The sequence below is a fragment of the Vipera ursinii genome (assembly GCF_947247035.1).
Source record: "Vipera ursinii genome assembly, chromosome: Z".
In the NCBI taxonomy this organism is placed as follows: domain Eukaryota; kingdom Metazoa; phylum Chordata; class Lepidosauria; order Squamata; family Viperidae; genus Vipera; species Vipera ursinii.
Genome location: NC_139517.1, coordinates 87,322,272 through 87,338,385, shown reverse-complemented (window position 1 = coordinate 87,338,385; position 16,114 = coordinate 87,322,272). Strand labels below are relative to the sequence as shown.

The 16,114-nt window shown below is 34.9% G+C and overlaps 1 protein-coding gene across 4 annotated transcripts in view; it reads right to left on the bottom strand.

Annotated features, from left to right (window-relative positions):
* Positions 1–443: 443 nt before the first annotated feature.
* Positions 444–16,114, bottom strand: part of ANKRD28 (ankyrin repeat domain 28) — a gene marked incomplete at its 5' end in the record, with an annotated part of 86,820 nt that continues 71,149 nt past the window's right edge. For 3 of the 4 annotated variants that reach the window (XM_083376119.1, XM_083376117.1, XM_083376116.1), the window contains 9 exons: positions 444–2,711; positions 3,691–3,782; positions 4,420–4,502; positions 5,167–5,249; positions 9,211–9,356; positions 11,424–11,507; positions 11,600–11,687; positions 12,367–12,586; positions 14,131–14,248. In XM_083376119.1, coding sequence (XP_083232245.1) covers positions 2,425–2,711; positions 3,691–3,782; positions 4,420–4,502; positions 5,167–5,249; positions 9,211–9,356; positions 11,424–11,507; positions 11,600–11,687; positions 12,367–12,586; positions 14,131–14,248 — 1,201 coding nt within the window. In that variant the 3' untranslated portion in view covers positions 444–2,424. The remainder of the gene's footprint in view (positions 2,712–3,690; positions 3,783–4,419; positions 4,503–5,166; positions 5,250–9,210; positions 9,357–11,423; positions 11,508–11,599; positions 11,688–12,366; positions 12,587–14,130; positions 14,249–16,114) is intronic. The other variant, XM_083376118.1, reaches the window with a different exon arrangement.

Here is a 16,114-nt window from a genome sequence, read left to right as displayed (position 1 = left end):
ACTGGTTCCAGGATAACTTTTGTCTGAACTGTGTATCAGATATAATCTTCTAAATTATCGAAGAGTTAACTTTTGTCTACCCTCCTTGTATTTCCCGCTTATATTCCAAAAGACACTATGTCCTAACCATATTGGACCAGAAAAATCAGATCTAAATGAAGAAATAAGGAATACATTATTTATCAATTTTAGTTGATTTTAGCTGCTCTGGGTTGATTTATAAGGATCTGAATAGAATTGCATCTTTTTAAAACATATATTCTATTTTGTTGTTAACCTCTGATGTATCGATCAATGAAAGCTATTGGAGGATATTATTTAAATAGGGTAAATATGACTTTACTGCTTTATTGTGTTTTTCTTTTGCCTGCCTAAAGATTTTGAGAAAAATACAAGACAATGATTTGATTTTTGACTAAAACAAGTAACTAAATGCCTCATAGTTCATCATTATTCAAGTGTTCCAGAAGTTGATAGCTTCAGGGTTAATTGTGAAGTAAAAAGGAAGTCTTATGAAGAGCATATTCATACTCAGATAATTACTAGACTTTTACATCTTTTCCATTTTAGACATTATGTATATAAAGTGATACAGAAAAGGAAACCTCGACTTTCAATATTTTCAACTGCCCAATATCTATGATTCTTTCAGAAATTAAATCCAGTTAAAATAAAAAGATGAGGTCTCCAAAATATATAAATATCTGAATTACTGCTAATTCAAATACTAGTTAAGATAATTATTGCTTTAGAATCAAGAAAATTAAAAAGCATTGCACAATAAGATTTATAAATCTGAGGTTTCAATACAATAAATTTGAATTAATTCTCAATACTCCATAATGATACATAAATTGTTCATTAAATAAAACTCTCACATTTGGATTTTATTATACTCTGTAAAATATACACAGGAATCTTGATGTACTGAAAGGAGTGCAGGTAAGTACAGTATTCAAGCAAATGCTATTTCTATGTACATGCTCATTAATTCTTCAAAAAACCCACAAAATTATCAAATAGATCAAAATACTGTCCTGTGTTTTCACACTATGTTCAGAAAACAAGCTGATAGTTTACAATGGTATTAAGGTTTCCAGTTTCACAATACAAAAAAAGATAAAAGATAGGGATCCAGTTGCTATAACCTTATCAAGCAAGATAGTCTCACATGTACATAACCAAAGCAAGTAATAATTAGTTTTGTTTTTCAATTAAAGCAGAACCAAATAAATACTTCTATTTTAACAAAACAACTTGAGGGGAAAATGCCATTCTTCCATTTGTAGTTTTTTTCAGGAGCATATTATAAATTAGACAAACACAGGTAAAGTTTTTAACTGTAACAGAAGGATCTGCATCATTTGAAAAATTATAAATGAAGCACTTCTGTATGTTTCCAAAATCCGACACTGTACCTTTTTGGTAACAGAGTGACAATATTTTATCATATTAACTTCAATCATATTCTTAGCCTTAAAAACATTTTAATTATATGTACACAAATAGAGGCACCAATATCATTCACTAAATTTAGTAAAACATTGGGTGAATTGTAAGAAACAGTATTCTTATAAGGCGTCTAACAAAGTATCAGGATATTGCAGTTTTATTTTTGATGCAGTTTAACTTACAAAGAATTCCTGTCAGTGTGTTTGTGTGTGTATCTTTGCATCCCTCTCTCTTTTTTTATTTGTGTGATAAATAAAAGAAAGCTAGGCAGTGATTTACTACATTGCTGTTATTGTACTAATTTTACCTTGACAATTCCTGATTCAGCTAGTAACAATTTTAATATCTTAAGAGCCTAACAAATTAAAAGCTGTATTTTTATGGTACATTTAATGGTGTTGGAAGGATATCAGATGATTAACGACAAATCAACAGTTAAAACCAATCTGAGATTAATTACTAGTTGTAATTTAAGGGATGGTTAAGACTATTACTTATTTAAGCTGTTCAAGTGTTCTTAAAAAGGGTTTTTTAAATTTAAAAAAAGTCTTAAGTTATTTGGTCCTTTGGCAATTTGCAGCATAAACAATGCCTCCTGTCCCAAACTCAATTATTGCCTTCAAAATGATCTTAGTTTTTTGTAGTTAAGATTTGAATGTATTGTCCATTTTGTTGTATAATTGCATATTTGTTTATACAAAGATGCACAGCCTTATTGGGATTATTCACTGAAACCAATACATTGCAATTAAATAACATTCTAGGTAACTATTTTCACCACAGATTCCAACCATTTCATTTGCATAACCTGCTTTTAAAAATCTCTTGAGTCATATTCTTTGTTGCGTCCCCATACTTTCGTTATATTTTCCTTGGGCTATCCTTTTTTTGTATTAAGCAAGACTGCTTTCTCCAATAACAAACTGGAAATTCAGCAAGTAAGTTCACTTTTCAGACCTCTAATGAAGCTTTTTAATATGTTTCAGAATCTGAGTCATTAAGTTCATCTTCTTCTGTATATGGATAGCCATCTTCCCTCCCAATGTTGTTGAAACTACAATAAGAACTATGTTCACTTCTGGTAATTGGTGAAGAATCAAAGGTGACTGTTTTTGAACTAGTGGTATAATGATTAATGGAATTAAATGTAAGAGAAGGTATTTGGCTGCTTGATGAAACAGGCATCATTGTAGCCAGAATGAGAGCCAAGCAGTCAGCCACATCTTTATTGGGAGCACAGGCCAATGCTGGTGTATAACCTAGAGACAAGAGAAATGTAGTAATTTTATTTTCTTTCAGTCCTGTCAGTGTATGTAAAAGCAAAATGCATTTTTATGCTTAAAAACAAATGTATGATTATTCTGACTGCATTATAATTTTGCATTTTTAAAGTAAATAATTATGGGGGCAGACCTCGGAAAAACATTAGCACCATATTCCTGAAATTATTAAAAATCATTAAAAGTAGAAATGAATCAGAACTTCTAATGTGAAAGATGCACCATCTATTACAACTAAACCAAGATATTAGAAACAACTTTGACGTTGGTAATTAAAATACCCTAAATAATGGGTAACATGTAATAGCCAAAAGATTATTTAACATCCTGAACACCTTTTCAATGCCAATAAACTCATTTCTACTGAAAACTGGAAATGCAATTTCATGACATTTTGGGAAATGCTAAAAATATTATATTTCAAGCCATAAAACAGCCCCTTGGACATCAAATATTTGTCTATTTTTTCTTTACAGAATATCACACTGTTTTTCTCTCAAGCAAATATATATAGAGAGGAAAAATATCTGTGAACAACAACAAAAGGTGCACTTGGGATGGGATGCTGATAAGCAACCTTCTCAAATGCCAATTCCTTCATCCTTAGCTTTAAGAAACACATATTTGGTAAGATTTATTTATAAATCCATTCATAGATTGCTGCTAAAGCAATAGAGAAAAAGTCTATAATTTGGCATGGACTTATTCAGTATCTTTTTAAAGAAATGTTATTTGTATAACTATTTAAAAATATGGGAGAAAATATTTGCAATAAATTTACTACATTCACATTATAGCAACCATCAAAGGAACCTTTACATTCATGGATGAATCCCAATTGTTGTAATGACAAATTCAAGCCATCCTATTTAAAAATAGTGAGCCTCAAAGTAGACTTCTAAGCAGCATTTGGCTTGCCATGATTAGACTGGAGTTCATCCTGTTTTCATCCACTTACCATTTTCATCCACTGCAAGTACACTTGCTCCTTTGCCCAGAAGTTCTTGAACTACAACTGTTAATCCATTTCGTGCAGCAACATGTAAAGGCCTGTGGAGAAAACCCACAACATATGAAAATACTGCAACAAAAAATCAACAAAGTACACAAGAATCAATCTACAGAAATCTTTTATAGCTAGCATTTCTTTTTTGTATCCTTAGCACTAGAAATTTGGATGCAAATTGTAACAAAAAGCATTTCTAGAGCAAGAACAATTCTCAATTCATTTGAATAAATTATCTAAAAATGACTGCATGTTTTAAGCATAAATATATTTGTAACTAATAAATAAATAAGCATAAATATAAAGCAGATATATAAATTGCTTGTTATATATCTACAGAGTTAATAGTGAGAATTTATAAATAGTGAATCTATATTGCATGAAATTAGGCAATTTGGATTTAAATCTACTTGTATCTAAATGTTTATGATTAACACTATCTGTTATATTATTTGCACTACACAGACTGCTTAGATTTAATGACACTGAAAAAAGCTTTTAAATCCATAGATTATTATAGTCTGTTTATAAACAATAGCTAATGTTAACTTCTTTATTGTTTAGATGACAAAAATTATGATTAACTCAAAAGGGAAAGAGTTTTCTCTCAGCCATGAGACCAAGGTTAATCTTTCACTACAAAAATATGGCATAATATTGTACCAAATAGTATTTGCTTACGTCTGCAATGCTGTATTGGTGGCATTGATCAGATTTCTATCTGTAATCTTCTCTAATATTAACAAGGCACTATTTTCATGACCCTAAAAGGAGAGAGAAAGAAAGACTGGTATATTATTTCTCTTTTTTTAAAAAAGCAATATCTATTTTTTCGAGGCTTAGAAAACATCAGCTTCTACTCTTGAAACAATCAATAACAAATGTATTTAGACACAAGGAACACATAGCTGGAATTTTATTGACAAATAAGAAATAAAATGGTCTACTAGATAGTTTATTAAATAGAGTGCATGGCTGGCTCAAGATTTTTGAATATTCTACATAATACTTCACTTGCCTTTACACTAGTGGCTATATTTCCTGTTTCTAAAAAAAAACTCTCTCGCTTCTTTTCATTGAGGTATCATCTTGCTTTTCCTTTTGCCAAATCCAGTGCCTAGATATGTTTTATGGAAATGGAACTGTTATATAAATAAAATAGTTCAGGAATAAAATAAATTAAACCCTTAGATCCTTGTTAAAAATGTGTTTCTCGCTCATTATCTTATGACCAAGAAATAATAATCAGAAAGAATCCCTTCTATTCTCACCACATATAATTGTAGAGAAGAAATATTTACTTCCTACTGCAGTTGAAATGGTGTACTGCCACTGCTGGTCTGGAGCAGCTTAATTTATGAAGAAAAAATTACAAGAACAGCAGCAGCAATACATCACAGAAGCTTCAAATCAGAAAATCGTATATACCTTACTGCAGGCCAGATGTAGTGCAGTGTTTTTACACTTATCTTGCAAAGTCAGATCAGCTTTAGCACTGCTAACCAATACCTCTGGGGAAAAAATAGAATACTCTATTAACTAAAAAGCTAAATTTGTCAACACTTGCATGGTATACATTTATACTCTAAAATTCATTTCTTATCAACAGAGATTATTCATGGCTCTGATATGTAAATAATTTGAAAGACTTCTGAATTATTTTTTATTCTGTAATGCTGATTGCTCATTATTCAAACAATGGATACAGAAAGTCTATTCAGCCCTGTTAAAATGCCAGCTTTTGAAATGTAAAAAAATGTAAAAAAATTCAGACCAAGATAAATCATTTTAGAATTCTTTTCACCTTTAATATACAATTCAATTGAAAAACAAACTAAAATTGCTTAATGAGGAAAAAATTAAAAAATAAGAATAATGTGGCTTATAGGTGTTCATATCCTTTATAATCCTTTGGGATTAACCAATTACACTCAAACTGATGTTAAATTGTAGTCAATACACACTTCCATTCCCTTAAGATTCTGATCAAGCCCATATATCAAATTCAGCTGTTCTAGTGGGATTTTTCTGACAGCCATGGTCAGCAAAGAGCTTGCAAAACATCAGAAGGGTCTTATTATTGGAAGGTATTAGTCAAGAAAAGTGTACAAAAAAATTCTAGTGTACTGGATACCATGGAACACAGTGAAGACTATCATCCACAAGTGGAGAATATATAGCACAACAGTGACCTTACCAAGAACTTGATGTCCCTCCAAAAATGATGAAAAAAACCAAGAAGAAAAGTACTCTGAGAGGCTGCCAAGAGGCCTATAGCAACATTAAAGGAGCTGCAGGAATTTCTGGTAAGCACTGGTTGCTTACTACATGTGACAACAATCTCCCATATTATTCTGAGCTGTGGGGTAAGGTGGCAAGACAGAAGCCTTTTCTTACAAAGAAAAACATCTAAGCCCGGCTAAATTTTGCAAAAACATATATCAAGTCTGACAAAAATCATGTGGGAAAACATATTATGGTCCGATGAGAATTTCTTTGGCCATAATTCCAAAAAGTAGGTTTGATGCAAAAACAACACTGTGCATCACCAAAAGTATACCATACCTATAGTGAAGCATGCTGTATCAACAAAAAAATTTGCTTCACCAGAAGAAGACCAAAGTTTTGAAATGGTCCAGCCAGAGCCAGAACCTGAATCCAACAGAATATCTGTAGGGTGACCTAAAGAGGTCTGTGGACAGGAGATGCCCTTGCAATCTTTGGATTTGGAGCGCTTTTGCAAGAAACAGTGGGCAAAGATTCCCAAGGAAAGATATGCCATGCTAATAGGTTTCTACCCCAAAAGACTGAATGCTGTCATAAAATCATGTTTCAACAAAGTATTAGTTTAAGAATGTGTATCTTTATGCGACCACATTATTGTATGTCTATTTTTTCCCCTTAAAAATTTCAACTTGTTTTTCAATTGAGCTGTACACTTTACGTTGTATTAAAGGTGGAAAGAATTCTGAAGTGATCCATCTTGGTCTGATTTTTTGACATCTCAAAAACCTGGCATTTTAACCAGAATGTGTAGACTTCCTATATTCACTGTGTATGTTTCAAATGCCTCTTGAAAGGCAAAATTAATTTAATCCTACAACTGAAATTATGAAAATGAAAAATAGGATAAATTAATATTAAGATATATTAAAGGTGCCATAGGGATAATAGTCAGGAAATATTGTGCAAAGTAGGAACAGAAATAAGGTCTACAAATTGCAACTACAGGTAGTTCTTGGTTCATCCTGTTGTTTGGTCAGCTACCATTCAAAATTATGAGACTTTAAAAGAGGAAATGGGATGGCCCCATCTGTTGTTAGCTCTGATGATGAGGATGAACTGAAACCAGGGTCATTAGATAAGGGTTACCATAGATTCCCAGGAGCACTCACAGAGCCTGGTGGCTAAGGAGGACAGAATCCTCGGACCATCAAGCATGAGGGAAGCGACCCACCAGAGGAACAGCCACTCACAGAAGCAAAAGAAATAGAGACACAGCTGCTGCTGGTTAGTGCTCTAGAGTGGCAACAAGTTGCCTCCAATGAAGAACAGCTGCTACACCTACCCAATCCACGGACATGAAGAGAGAAATAAAAGGAAGCACAGAGGCTACTCGCGAGGAAGCAATCTCGTCCCTCCTAATGAAAAACACCGCATTTGGAATTATTTAACCAGGTGCATGGGGTGGGGTGGTTGTTGGAGACAGCCATTCACTTTATCAGCGCGTACCATCTTCAGCTCTGCGATTCCAGTACCCAGCTCTCATGGAGTTTGGATTTCTCTTATCAGTTCTGCAGTTCTTGGGACTTGAACTTAAGATGGCTGACTCCTGGACTGTCTAGTGGAACTTGCTTATGAGGTGTATGTGTCTTTGGAAACTTGTAGAACAACCTATTGACTATGTTCCATTGGTCATCTGAGTTTTATATCTGGTTTTTTGGGATTAACTTATTGAACTTCTTGCAGACCGTCTACTAGTTTGGGGTTTTGTGACTTGAGGTTTTTTGGAAAAATTACCAAGTTAGTTATTTAATAAACATACTCTGCTCACACCTATTGCCATCTGCATGCCTTGGGTCAGAAGAGAAGATTTATGACTGGTCCTCAAAATTGTGTTCGTTGTAGTGTTCCCACAGTCATATGATTACAATTTAGATGCTTGGTAACTGATTATGATGGCCACAACATTGTATTGTCACATGATTGCTATTTGCAACCTTCAGTGTTGGCTTCCAACAAGCAAGGTCAGTGGGGAAGCTGTCAAGAGGATGCAAATGGCAATCACATGTCATCATGATTCATAACTGGGTGGGATTCGCTTAATGATTTGCAACTGGAACTGCTATCATAGATTGCCACTATCACATAGCGTTGTATTTTACCCACAGAGTTCTTGGTCCCAATTACCACTGAAAACTGAGGACTACCTATATTTAGGTTTACTTCACTATACAGTGGTGCTTAAAAGTTTGTTTCAGTATTTCTGCACAATGGCCTAAAATGTGGTATGTTCTTAGTACAAGTCACAGATAAACATCTCCCAAAATACTACACATTTTTCTCTTGATGTGATCTTAGTTGAATTCCTGGAGAATTCAATGGTGTTGAATTGCCTTCATTTGTACATGATCTGCATGATGGTGAACTGGTCAAATCCAAAATCTTTGAAAATAATTTGGTCACCTTTTCCAGCAACTGTTTTTTAGAGATTCACTGAAATCTGTTTTGTTTCAGCCATGGCATACCTCCATATTTCTGAATTATGAAGATCTAATTTTGATGGTGAATATACCCAGAATTCGGTTCTTTAAATAGGGTAGGATCTCCCGCACTCAAACTTATCATTCCATTATTTAAAAAAACCTGACTTTAATTTCCCATTCAAATGATAATCCTAGATTATTCCATAATTTTGCCACATTAAAATATGTAACTGGATTATTTTCCAACCTACATATTTGTGTGCCATATAGTTTTGGGTCAAATTTATGCAGAGATATTGAATATTCAAAAGGATTCACTTTTAAGTACAACTGTAAGTAAAAATTTGCTGATGGAAAGATCTGTAACAGTTTTAAGTAGAGGCTGGGCAGCTATCTTCTGAGCAAAGTCTAACCAGTTTTTCCTAATTTCACAACTCTATGTAGGACTAACTAGATCTGGCCAGCAACAATGACCATTAGATGGTAGCAAAGAATCAGAACTGCCTGTGTCTCTTTGCTGTCATCCACAGATTGTCAGAATTTTGCTACACAGATTTGTTGATTCTACTTCAAGGAACACTATGCTTATACAAAGCTTTACATTTTTAGCTATAAATCCAATTCAGTTATTAAGAAAATAGAAAATACTGTTTGCTTGAATTTCTGGGCTGACCTAGGTTCTTTTTATTTAAAATGTTTGGTCCCAATGCTGTTTTTTACAGTATTATTGGTTAACAGTAATAATAAAAATTAGCTTTTGTCTTACCAACTGTATTTGTCTGCCCATTTTCTGCAGCCATCATTAAAGGTGTCTTCCCAGAAGAATCTACAGAATTTACTTGTGCATTATGGCTAAGCAAAAGCTGTAAACACTCTACATGATCTGTAAAGGCTGCTGCATGGAGGGGAGTTCTAAGAAGGAAAAGAAACATGTTCTTATAACCAAGAAACAATGGAATCAATGATTTTATATAGAAGGAGAGCCTATATTAATAAATCTTTAAAAATATCTAAAAAGTTTAATTTGAATTTGGAGGAACATAAGGGAAGAACAAGGAAAAATTATAAAATGTTGCAACACATGTTGCTCACATACCAGAATAAATACTTATATTATAGCACTCATTCTCACCAACTCTGGGTAGTTTACAAAATACAACACTAAATTATATATAAGGCCTAGGAACAAAGTAAGATTTTAAGATTGTTATTATTTTTGAATATCAGCAGAGAGGATACCATTCATATCTCTTTGGGACTGTGACGGAAAAGGCATGCTGCCTAGATTCCACAAGATGGGAGCAATTAATAGAAAGGACCTAGAATACATCCACTCTGCCTAAATGTAAGGGGGTGTGTGTATAAACAATGGGAGAAAGATGTTCCCTCAGGTAACCAGATCCTATTTATGAAAGGTTTTAAAGGTAACAACCAGCACCTAGAATTGCACCCAGCAGCCAACTAGCAGCTAATTTAGCTCATATAGTAGTGGTGACACACGAGTACGAGAAGTGCCCATTACTGTTTGTATTGCTGCAACTTAAGATTCCATATAGACCACACTGCAGTACTCCAGTTGTGAGATGATAAAAATGTGAATGACTATCTGCAGGCCCAAAAAAATGCAATCAGTGCACAAGATATATCTGTAGAAAGGCCTCCTAGCCACAGTTGATACCTGCTCCTTGAACAGTAGCTTTAATTCCAGGAGGACCCCTAAATGTGCATCAGTCTTAAATGAAGAAGTGAAACCTCATCCAAGACCAACAATGGAGATATCTCTGTCAGAGAAGGGAGGTGGAGTCACTGTTATGTCAAGATTGAGCCATAGTCTGTTTTTCCCCATCTAGCCTCTAGTCACTAGATCAGTACCGTGACAGTCTCCCTTACTTAGGCTAGAGTAAGGCTGGGTATCATCAGCATACTGATATTGAACCCCAAACCAAATGATGACTTCATCCAGCAGTTTCATATAGATGTTAAATGGGAAAAGGGAAAGTGTCAAACCCTAGGGTAACCTAGAAGCACAGGATCATGGGCACCATCTCGCCAGGTCTTTTAATATCAAGTGGAACTGATCAGTGCAACCAAGTGCCTTCACTACCAACCCCTGCAACTGATCCAGAAAGATATAACTGATGGTATTGGAAATTATTGAGAGATTAAGCAGCACAAGAATGGATGTGTTACCCTCATCCTGAGTTTGCCCAGATTATTATCAAGCACAACTAGTAAACTATCTGTCCTATACTGAAACAGGCTCAGATAATGCATTTCTTCCAACAGCCTAACTGCAGTTCAACCACTTTCTCCACAATCTTCCCACAAATGAAAGATTGGAAATTGGCTGATAGTTGTCTAAAACAGAAATATACAGAAAAGTATCTTCCAAGATTCTTTTTAAATTTTTCTTCTTTCCTTTATCTTTTTCTCTTGCCCCTATTTTACTTCCACCACTTCTTTATTTTTATATCACTAGAAATGCTGAGATTTTTCTAAGGCTATCATGTCCATTGCCTTCTGGATGCAAATCATACAGTTTTATTGACAGAATTTGAAGTTTGGAATTTTGTTATATTTTTATCCACCTTTTTTTCCATATACAACTCAATATGGAACTCTTTCCTCCTCCTATAACAGCAACAGCCCTGTGAGGTGAAGTGAATTGGGCTGAGAGCACAACTGGCTCAAAGTCACCCACCATGTTTTTATGTCTAAGGCAGGACTAGAACTTACAACTCCTGGATTCCAGGCCAGTTTTTTAACCACTACATAAAAATGGCTCTCTAGCTAAAAGGCTAGAAATAGTTAGAAACTCAAGGCAATGAACAATGAGCTTTGTTATATATTAGAGCCATAATTATATCTCTTTGGCTATATTCATTTTATTTAATATCAACTTAAGATTAAATAAACTATCAGAATTAAGTATTTTAACATACTTAGTATTTTTCTTCAGTATAGTATTTCCAACTTTACCTTGCCTTTGCATCTGTAGAATTTACAATTCCTGATCCCAGTATATCAATTAGCATTTCAGCAGCACCCTCGTTATCATTTATCCTATCAAAGAATTTTAAAAGAAATTAATTCCACAACCGAAGTTTGATAAAAGATATAATGAAGTATTTTGGGGTCACACAGAAGTTGCTTACACTGCACAATGTAATGGACTGAAAGAATTTCCTTCCACTTTCTGAAAAAGTTCCTGATCCAAAAGAAATTCCACACAATAGTCATGACCTAAAAGTTTTAAATACCAGAGTAAGCACATAATACAATTCATTTTTTATTATTAAGGAACATATATACATATAACTCGCTGTAATATATAACTATCCTGGTATTAAAAAAATCCCTTTTTATAACCCTGTAATCCCTTAATCTGGGGTAGAGTCTGGGCAACTGAATGGAGCTGAGCATTTATGCGCCGGATGACCTTCCTGACGCCATACAGTTCACAAAAGATGTTTATGTTTATTTCTTGCTCCCTAAGAAACTTCTGCTGCTACCTTGGATTGAATTCGCAACCTTCCGTGTGGTGTGGGAGGCAAGCATCTTCATCACTAGGCCACCACACTGCTCATAACTATTTGGATGTGTGTGTGCATATGTATTTCAGATATTCAGCAGCAATAATTATGGGATAAAATCAAAAGTGGGGTTGTACATGTGTGGGTTTTCATATTCCTTTTACTTCTAGGTACTTAAAATCTGCCTAAGCTTCATAATGGGTTGCTTTTTTATAAATTTACTGATTATATATTCGATGACTAATCAATTTACAATATTTTGAGAGATTTCATATATACATAGCAAGCGCCTGACAACATACAACTGCTTTTGGCAAGAATCTTTTCAAATTCCTGTAGCGTTTTAGGAATTTATTTTCTTCCCTCCAAAACAATAGTTCTTTTCTTACCATTGTAACATGCCCAATGCAATGATGTATATCCCTGATTGTCTGTCAGAGTAGGTATCATATCCCCAGGTGACAATGATTGTAGGAGTGCTCCTAATACCCCAATATGTCCACAAGCAGCAGATAAATGTATAGGTGTACGTCCTCTGCAGTCTCGTAGGGTGGCTTTTGCACCATGATGAAGCAGTGCTTCTACGCATTCCTCATGCCCAGTAACAGCCTGAGAAAAAATTAATAAAATGTGCATTATGCATATAGGCACTTGTAGATATAACAAAATTAAAATGCTGTTTTATCCAACCAGCTTTCAGCTATTTCACTACAGCTGCTTTTCTGATGTAAAAACTAATATGCAATATAGTTGTTTATTAGTTTTTATATCAATAAAGAAGCAAAGCTACCACCAGAAGAGAATATTTGTAGCTCAGGGTAGAACTATGGAGTTCTTGGTGCTTTCTGAGCTTGGCTATTTTCATGTAGACCTTTAATTATCTACGTAGGGTGATGTTACTGCATTAAAGATCTTCTAGTGCACGGAAACACACACAAACACACACACACACACAAAATCAAAGCTCAGAGAGTATAATGGAGCAAAGTTAGATAGCTGTGGATATAAAAAGTCAGATGGGATCTTGCGATTAATCTAGTTTGTTCCATAGTTTATCTGGTTGACTATGCCTTTAACCAAATACATTCATACACATCTGAGCTAAAACCTAAACAATTATATTCAGGCTGATTATACTAAAACATCTACATTAAATAATCAAATCAAAAGTATAGCTTTAACTCAGTTCTCCAACTTTAGAAATACTTTTGCTTTAGACAAATTTCCTGCCCTGCTCTGGACAAAGGTTTAAGATGAACTTGAGTCCTGACATTCAAGGCATGGAATTGCTTCCCATCAATTGCTTTAGTAATGTACTCTTAAATATTAAGATTCTTGTCTAATTATTGTTTGCTAAAAGTATCATTTTAATAAATGTCCATTCTGTTTTCTGATAAATATATTTTCTTGTTTTGCTTTAGTTCTTTTCCCCATCCTAGGATACCACATAGAATTTAATATAAGAAAATAAAGAAGTTTTGGGCAATATCCTTATGTTATAAATTATCAGTTCCATAAATGGTGAGATTCTGAAATAAAAAATAAAACATATTTAGCAATTTATTCTATCTCACAGATGCAAGCAGTGTTAAGAACAATTTTCTGTATGTTTGTCAATGCCTACTATTTAATTCCAACTCTTGGTAGTCTATTTTCCCTTCTTATCAGTAACTCCCTAGAAACTAAGTTGCCAATTACAGCACTTTAATCCCTTATGGCTGATGGCAAAGAGAATCTGAAATAAGAGAAAATATATTCTGCCAGACTAATTGTAATGAAAATATGAAGTTGGATACAGATGGAATATTTCTAAAAAATAAGGTAATACATTGAAGATACAGTAGAAAATTGTTTTGGAAGGGACACTTCCGTGGTAATATAAATTACACTTTTTTAATTATAGGGATGAAAAATATAAGATTTATACATTCACTATGAATAATATAGATTAATACAGAACTGGGTTTAGACTAAGTTAGTTGCAATACATTTAAGCACAATCAATTGCATTTAGAAGTTACGATTTCAAAGACACCTGCTTAGTCTGGATCCAACGTAATATTTCTGTTACCTTAGTTGGAATTGCAGCAATGCTACCTATTGAAGCAAAGAGCAGGGTGGGGGTAGGAGGACACACCTGTTGTCTCTCTTACCCCTCTGTGTAATGCTGTTCTTCCCCATTTATCTTTGGCATCTACATTTGCTCCTTTGTTGAGGAGGGAATAGACACAATCTGTATGCCCGTTAAGAACAGACAACATCAAAGGAGTCCTGAAAGACAAAGATGATATAATGTACAATAACAACATTCTACTATCATGCTCATAATCTGCCTAAATAGGCAGTGAGAACTAATACAAGGAAATCTAATTCAAGGGTTGTTAGACCTGCAAAGTCCTGTACATTTAAATGATAAAAATCATGTCCTTCTCGAAAGATCCTTGTGCCTTTTACTATTTGGTTGGGAGATCACTGCAGATTATCATGGTTGTTGATCAGGAAAACTCAAAACTATCCCAGAATAAGTAATACTTTTCCTTCATTGCTATAGTGTTACCAGAAAACTACATGAACATATTCATGAAATCACTAGGAATCAAGCTTTTTTTTTCCTCCCTACCCCAAAAAGTAGTATGAAAAGGACTAGGGTACCAAGTCACTATACATTCTGTTCATTTCATTATTTTAGTAATACAATGTTATTTTGGACTGTGGAGTTTTCTTTAAAGAGAACTACAAAAATACCTAATCCTATTTTCATTTGCAATGTTCTCTAATGCAGAATTCCCCAACCTTTTGGGCACCAGGGACTAGTTCTGTGGAGAGAGGTTTTTCCGCAGACCAGAGGGAGCGTAGTTTCATGTATTGCCTGCATCTCGCAGATGGGGCTTTGCTTTGTTTGCGCGGCCCAGTTTTTGGCATGCTGTGGCCCGGTGCCGGTTCACGGACAAGGGGTTGGGGACCTCTGTATTAATGTACAGCCTTTGGATGCACATTTCTGCAGTGTATATATAGTCCCAGTCTTCTGCCATGTGCAGTCCAAAAAAAAAAAAGTGGGACTAAAAAAGTTCAACCAATCAATTCAAATATGCAGGGTAGGTGCATATCTCGCCTTGGCTCCACTCTTCAGTCAAACCTTGTTCTGCACATGCGCGCATGTATGCGCATGCACACACATTTTTTGCGGCTCCCAGTTTTTCCTTTTGTGAGGGAACCAGTTCTGAGTGGCTCTTTCACTGTTTCAGGTTGCTGACCCCTGGTCTAAACTATATTCCTAAATAAAATAACCATTTCCTGTGTTTTTATTGCAACCACTGGATTTCTTGCCAGATGGTCTGGACTTTTGCACTATATTAGGGGTCAGAGATCAAATATGTAGATTTACAGTTGCAAGAAAAAGTATGTGAACCCTTTGGGATTACGTGGAGTTTTGCATGAATTGGCCATAAAATGCGCTCTAAACGTCATGTAAGTCACAACAATAGAAAAACACAGTCTGCTTAAAATAATACTACACAAACATTAGTTGTTGTCATGTTTTAATTGAACATAAGATGGAAACATTCACAGTGCAGGGTGGAAAAAGTACGTGAACCTTTGGACTTAATAACTGGTTGACCCTCCTTTGGCAGCAATAACCTCAACCAAACGTTTCCTGTAGTTGCAGATCAGACCTGCACAACGATCTGGAGTAATTTTGGACCACTCCTCTTCACAAAACTGTTTCAGTGTAGCAATATTCTTGGGATGTCTGATGTGAATCGCTCTCTTAAGGTCATGCCACAGCATTTCAATCAGGTTGAGGTCAGGACTCACTGGGCCACTCCAGAAGGCATATTCTGTTCTGTTGAAGTCATTGTTTTGTTGGATTACTTGTATGCTTTGGGTCATTGTCCTGTTGCATCACCCATCCTCTGCGGAGCTTCAGTTGGCGGACAGATGGTCATACGTTTTCCTGCAAAATGTCCTGATAAACTCTGGAATTCATTTTCCCATCAATGACAACAATCCGTCCAGGCCCTGAGGCAGCAAAGCAGCCCCAAACCATGATGCTCCCTCCGCCATGTTTTATAGTGGGGATGAGGTTTTGATGTTGGTGTGCTGTGCCTTTTTTTCCTCCACACATAGTGTTGTGTG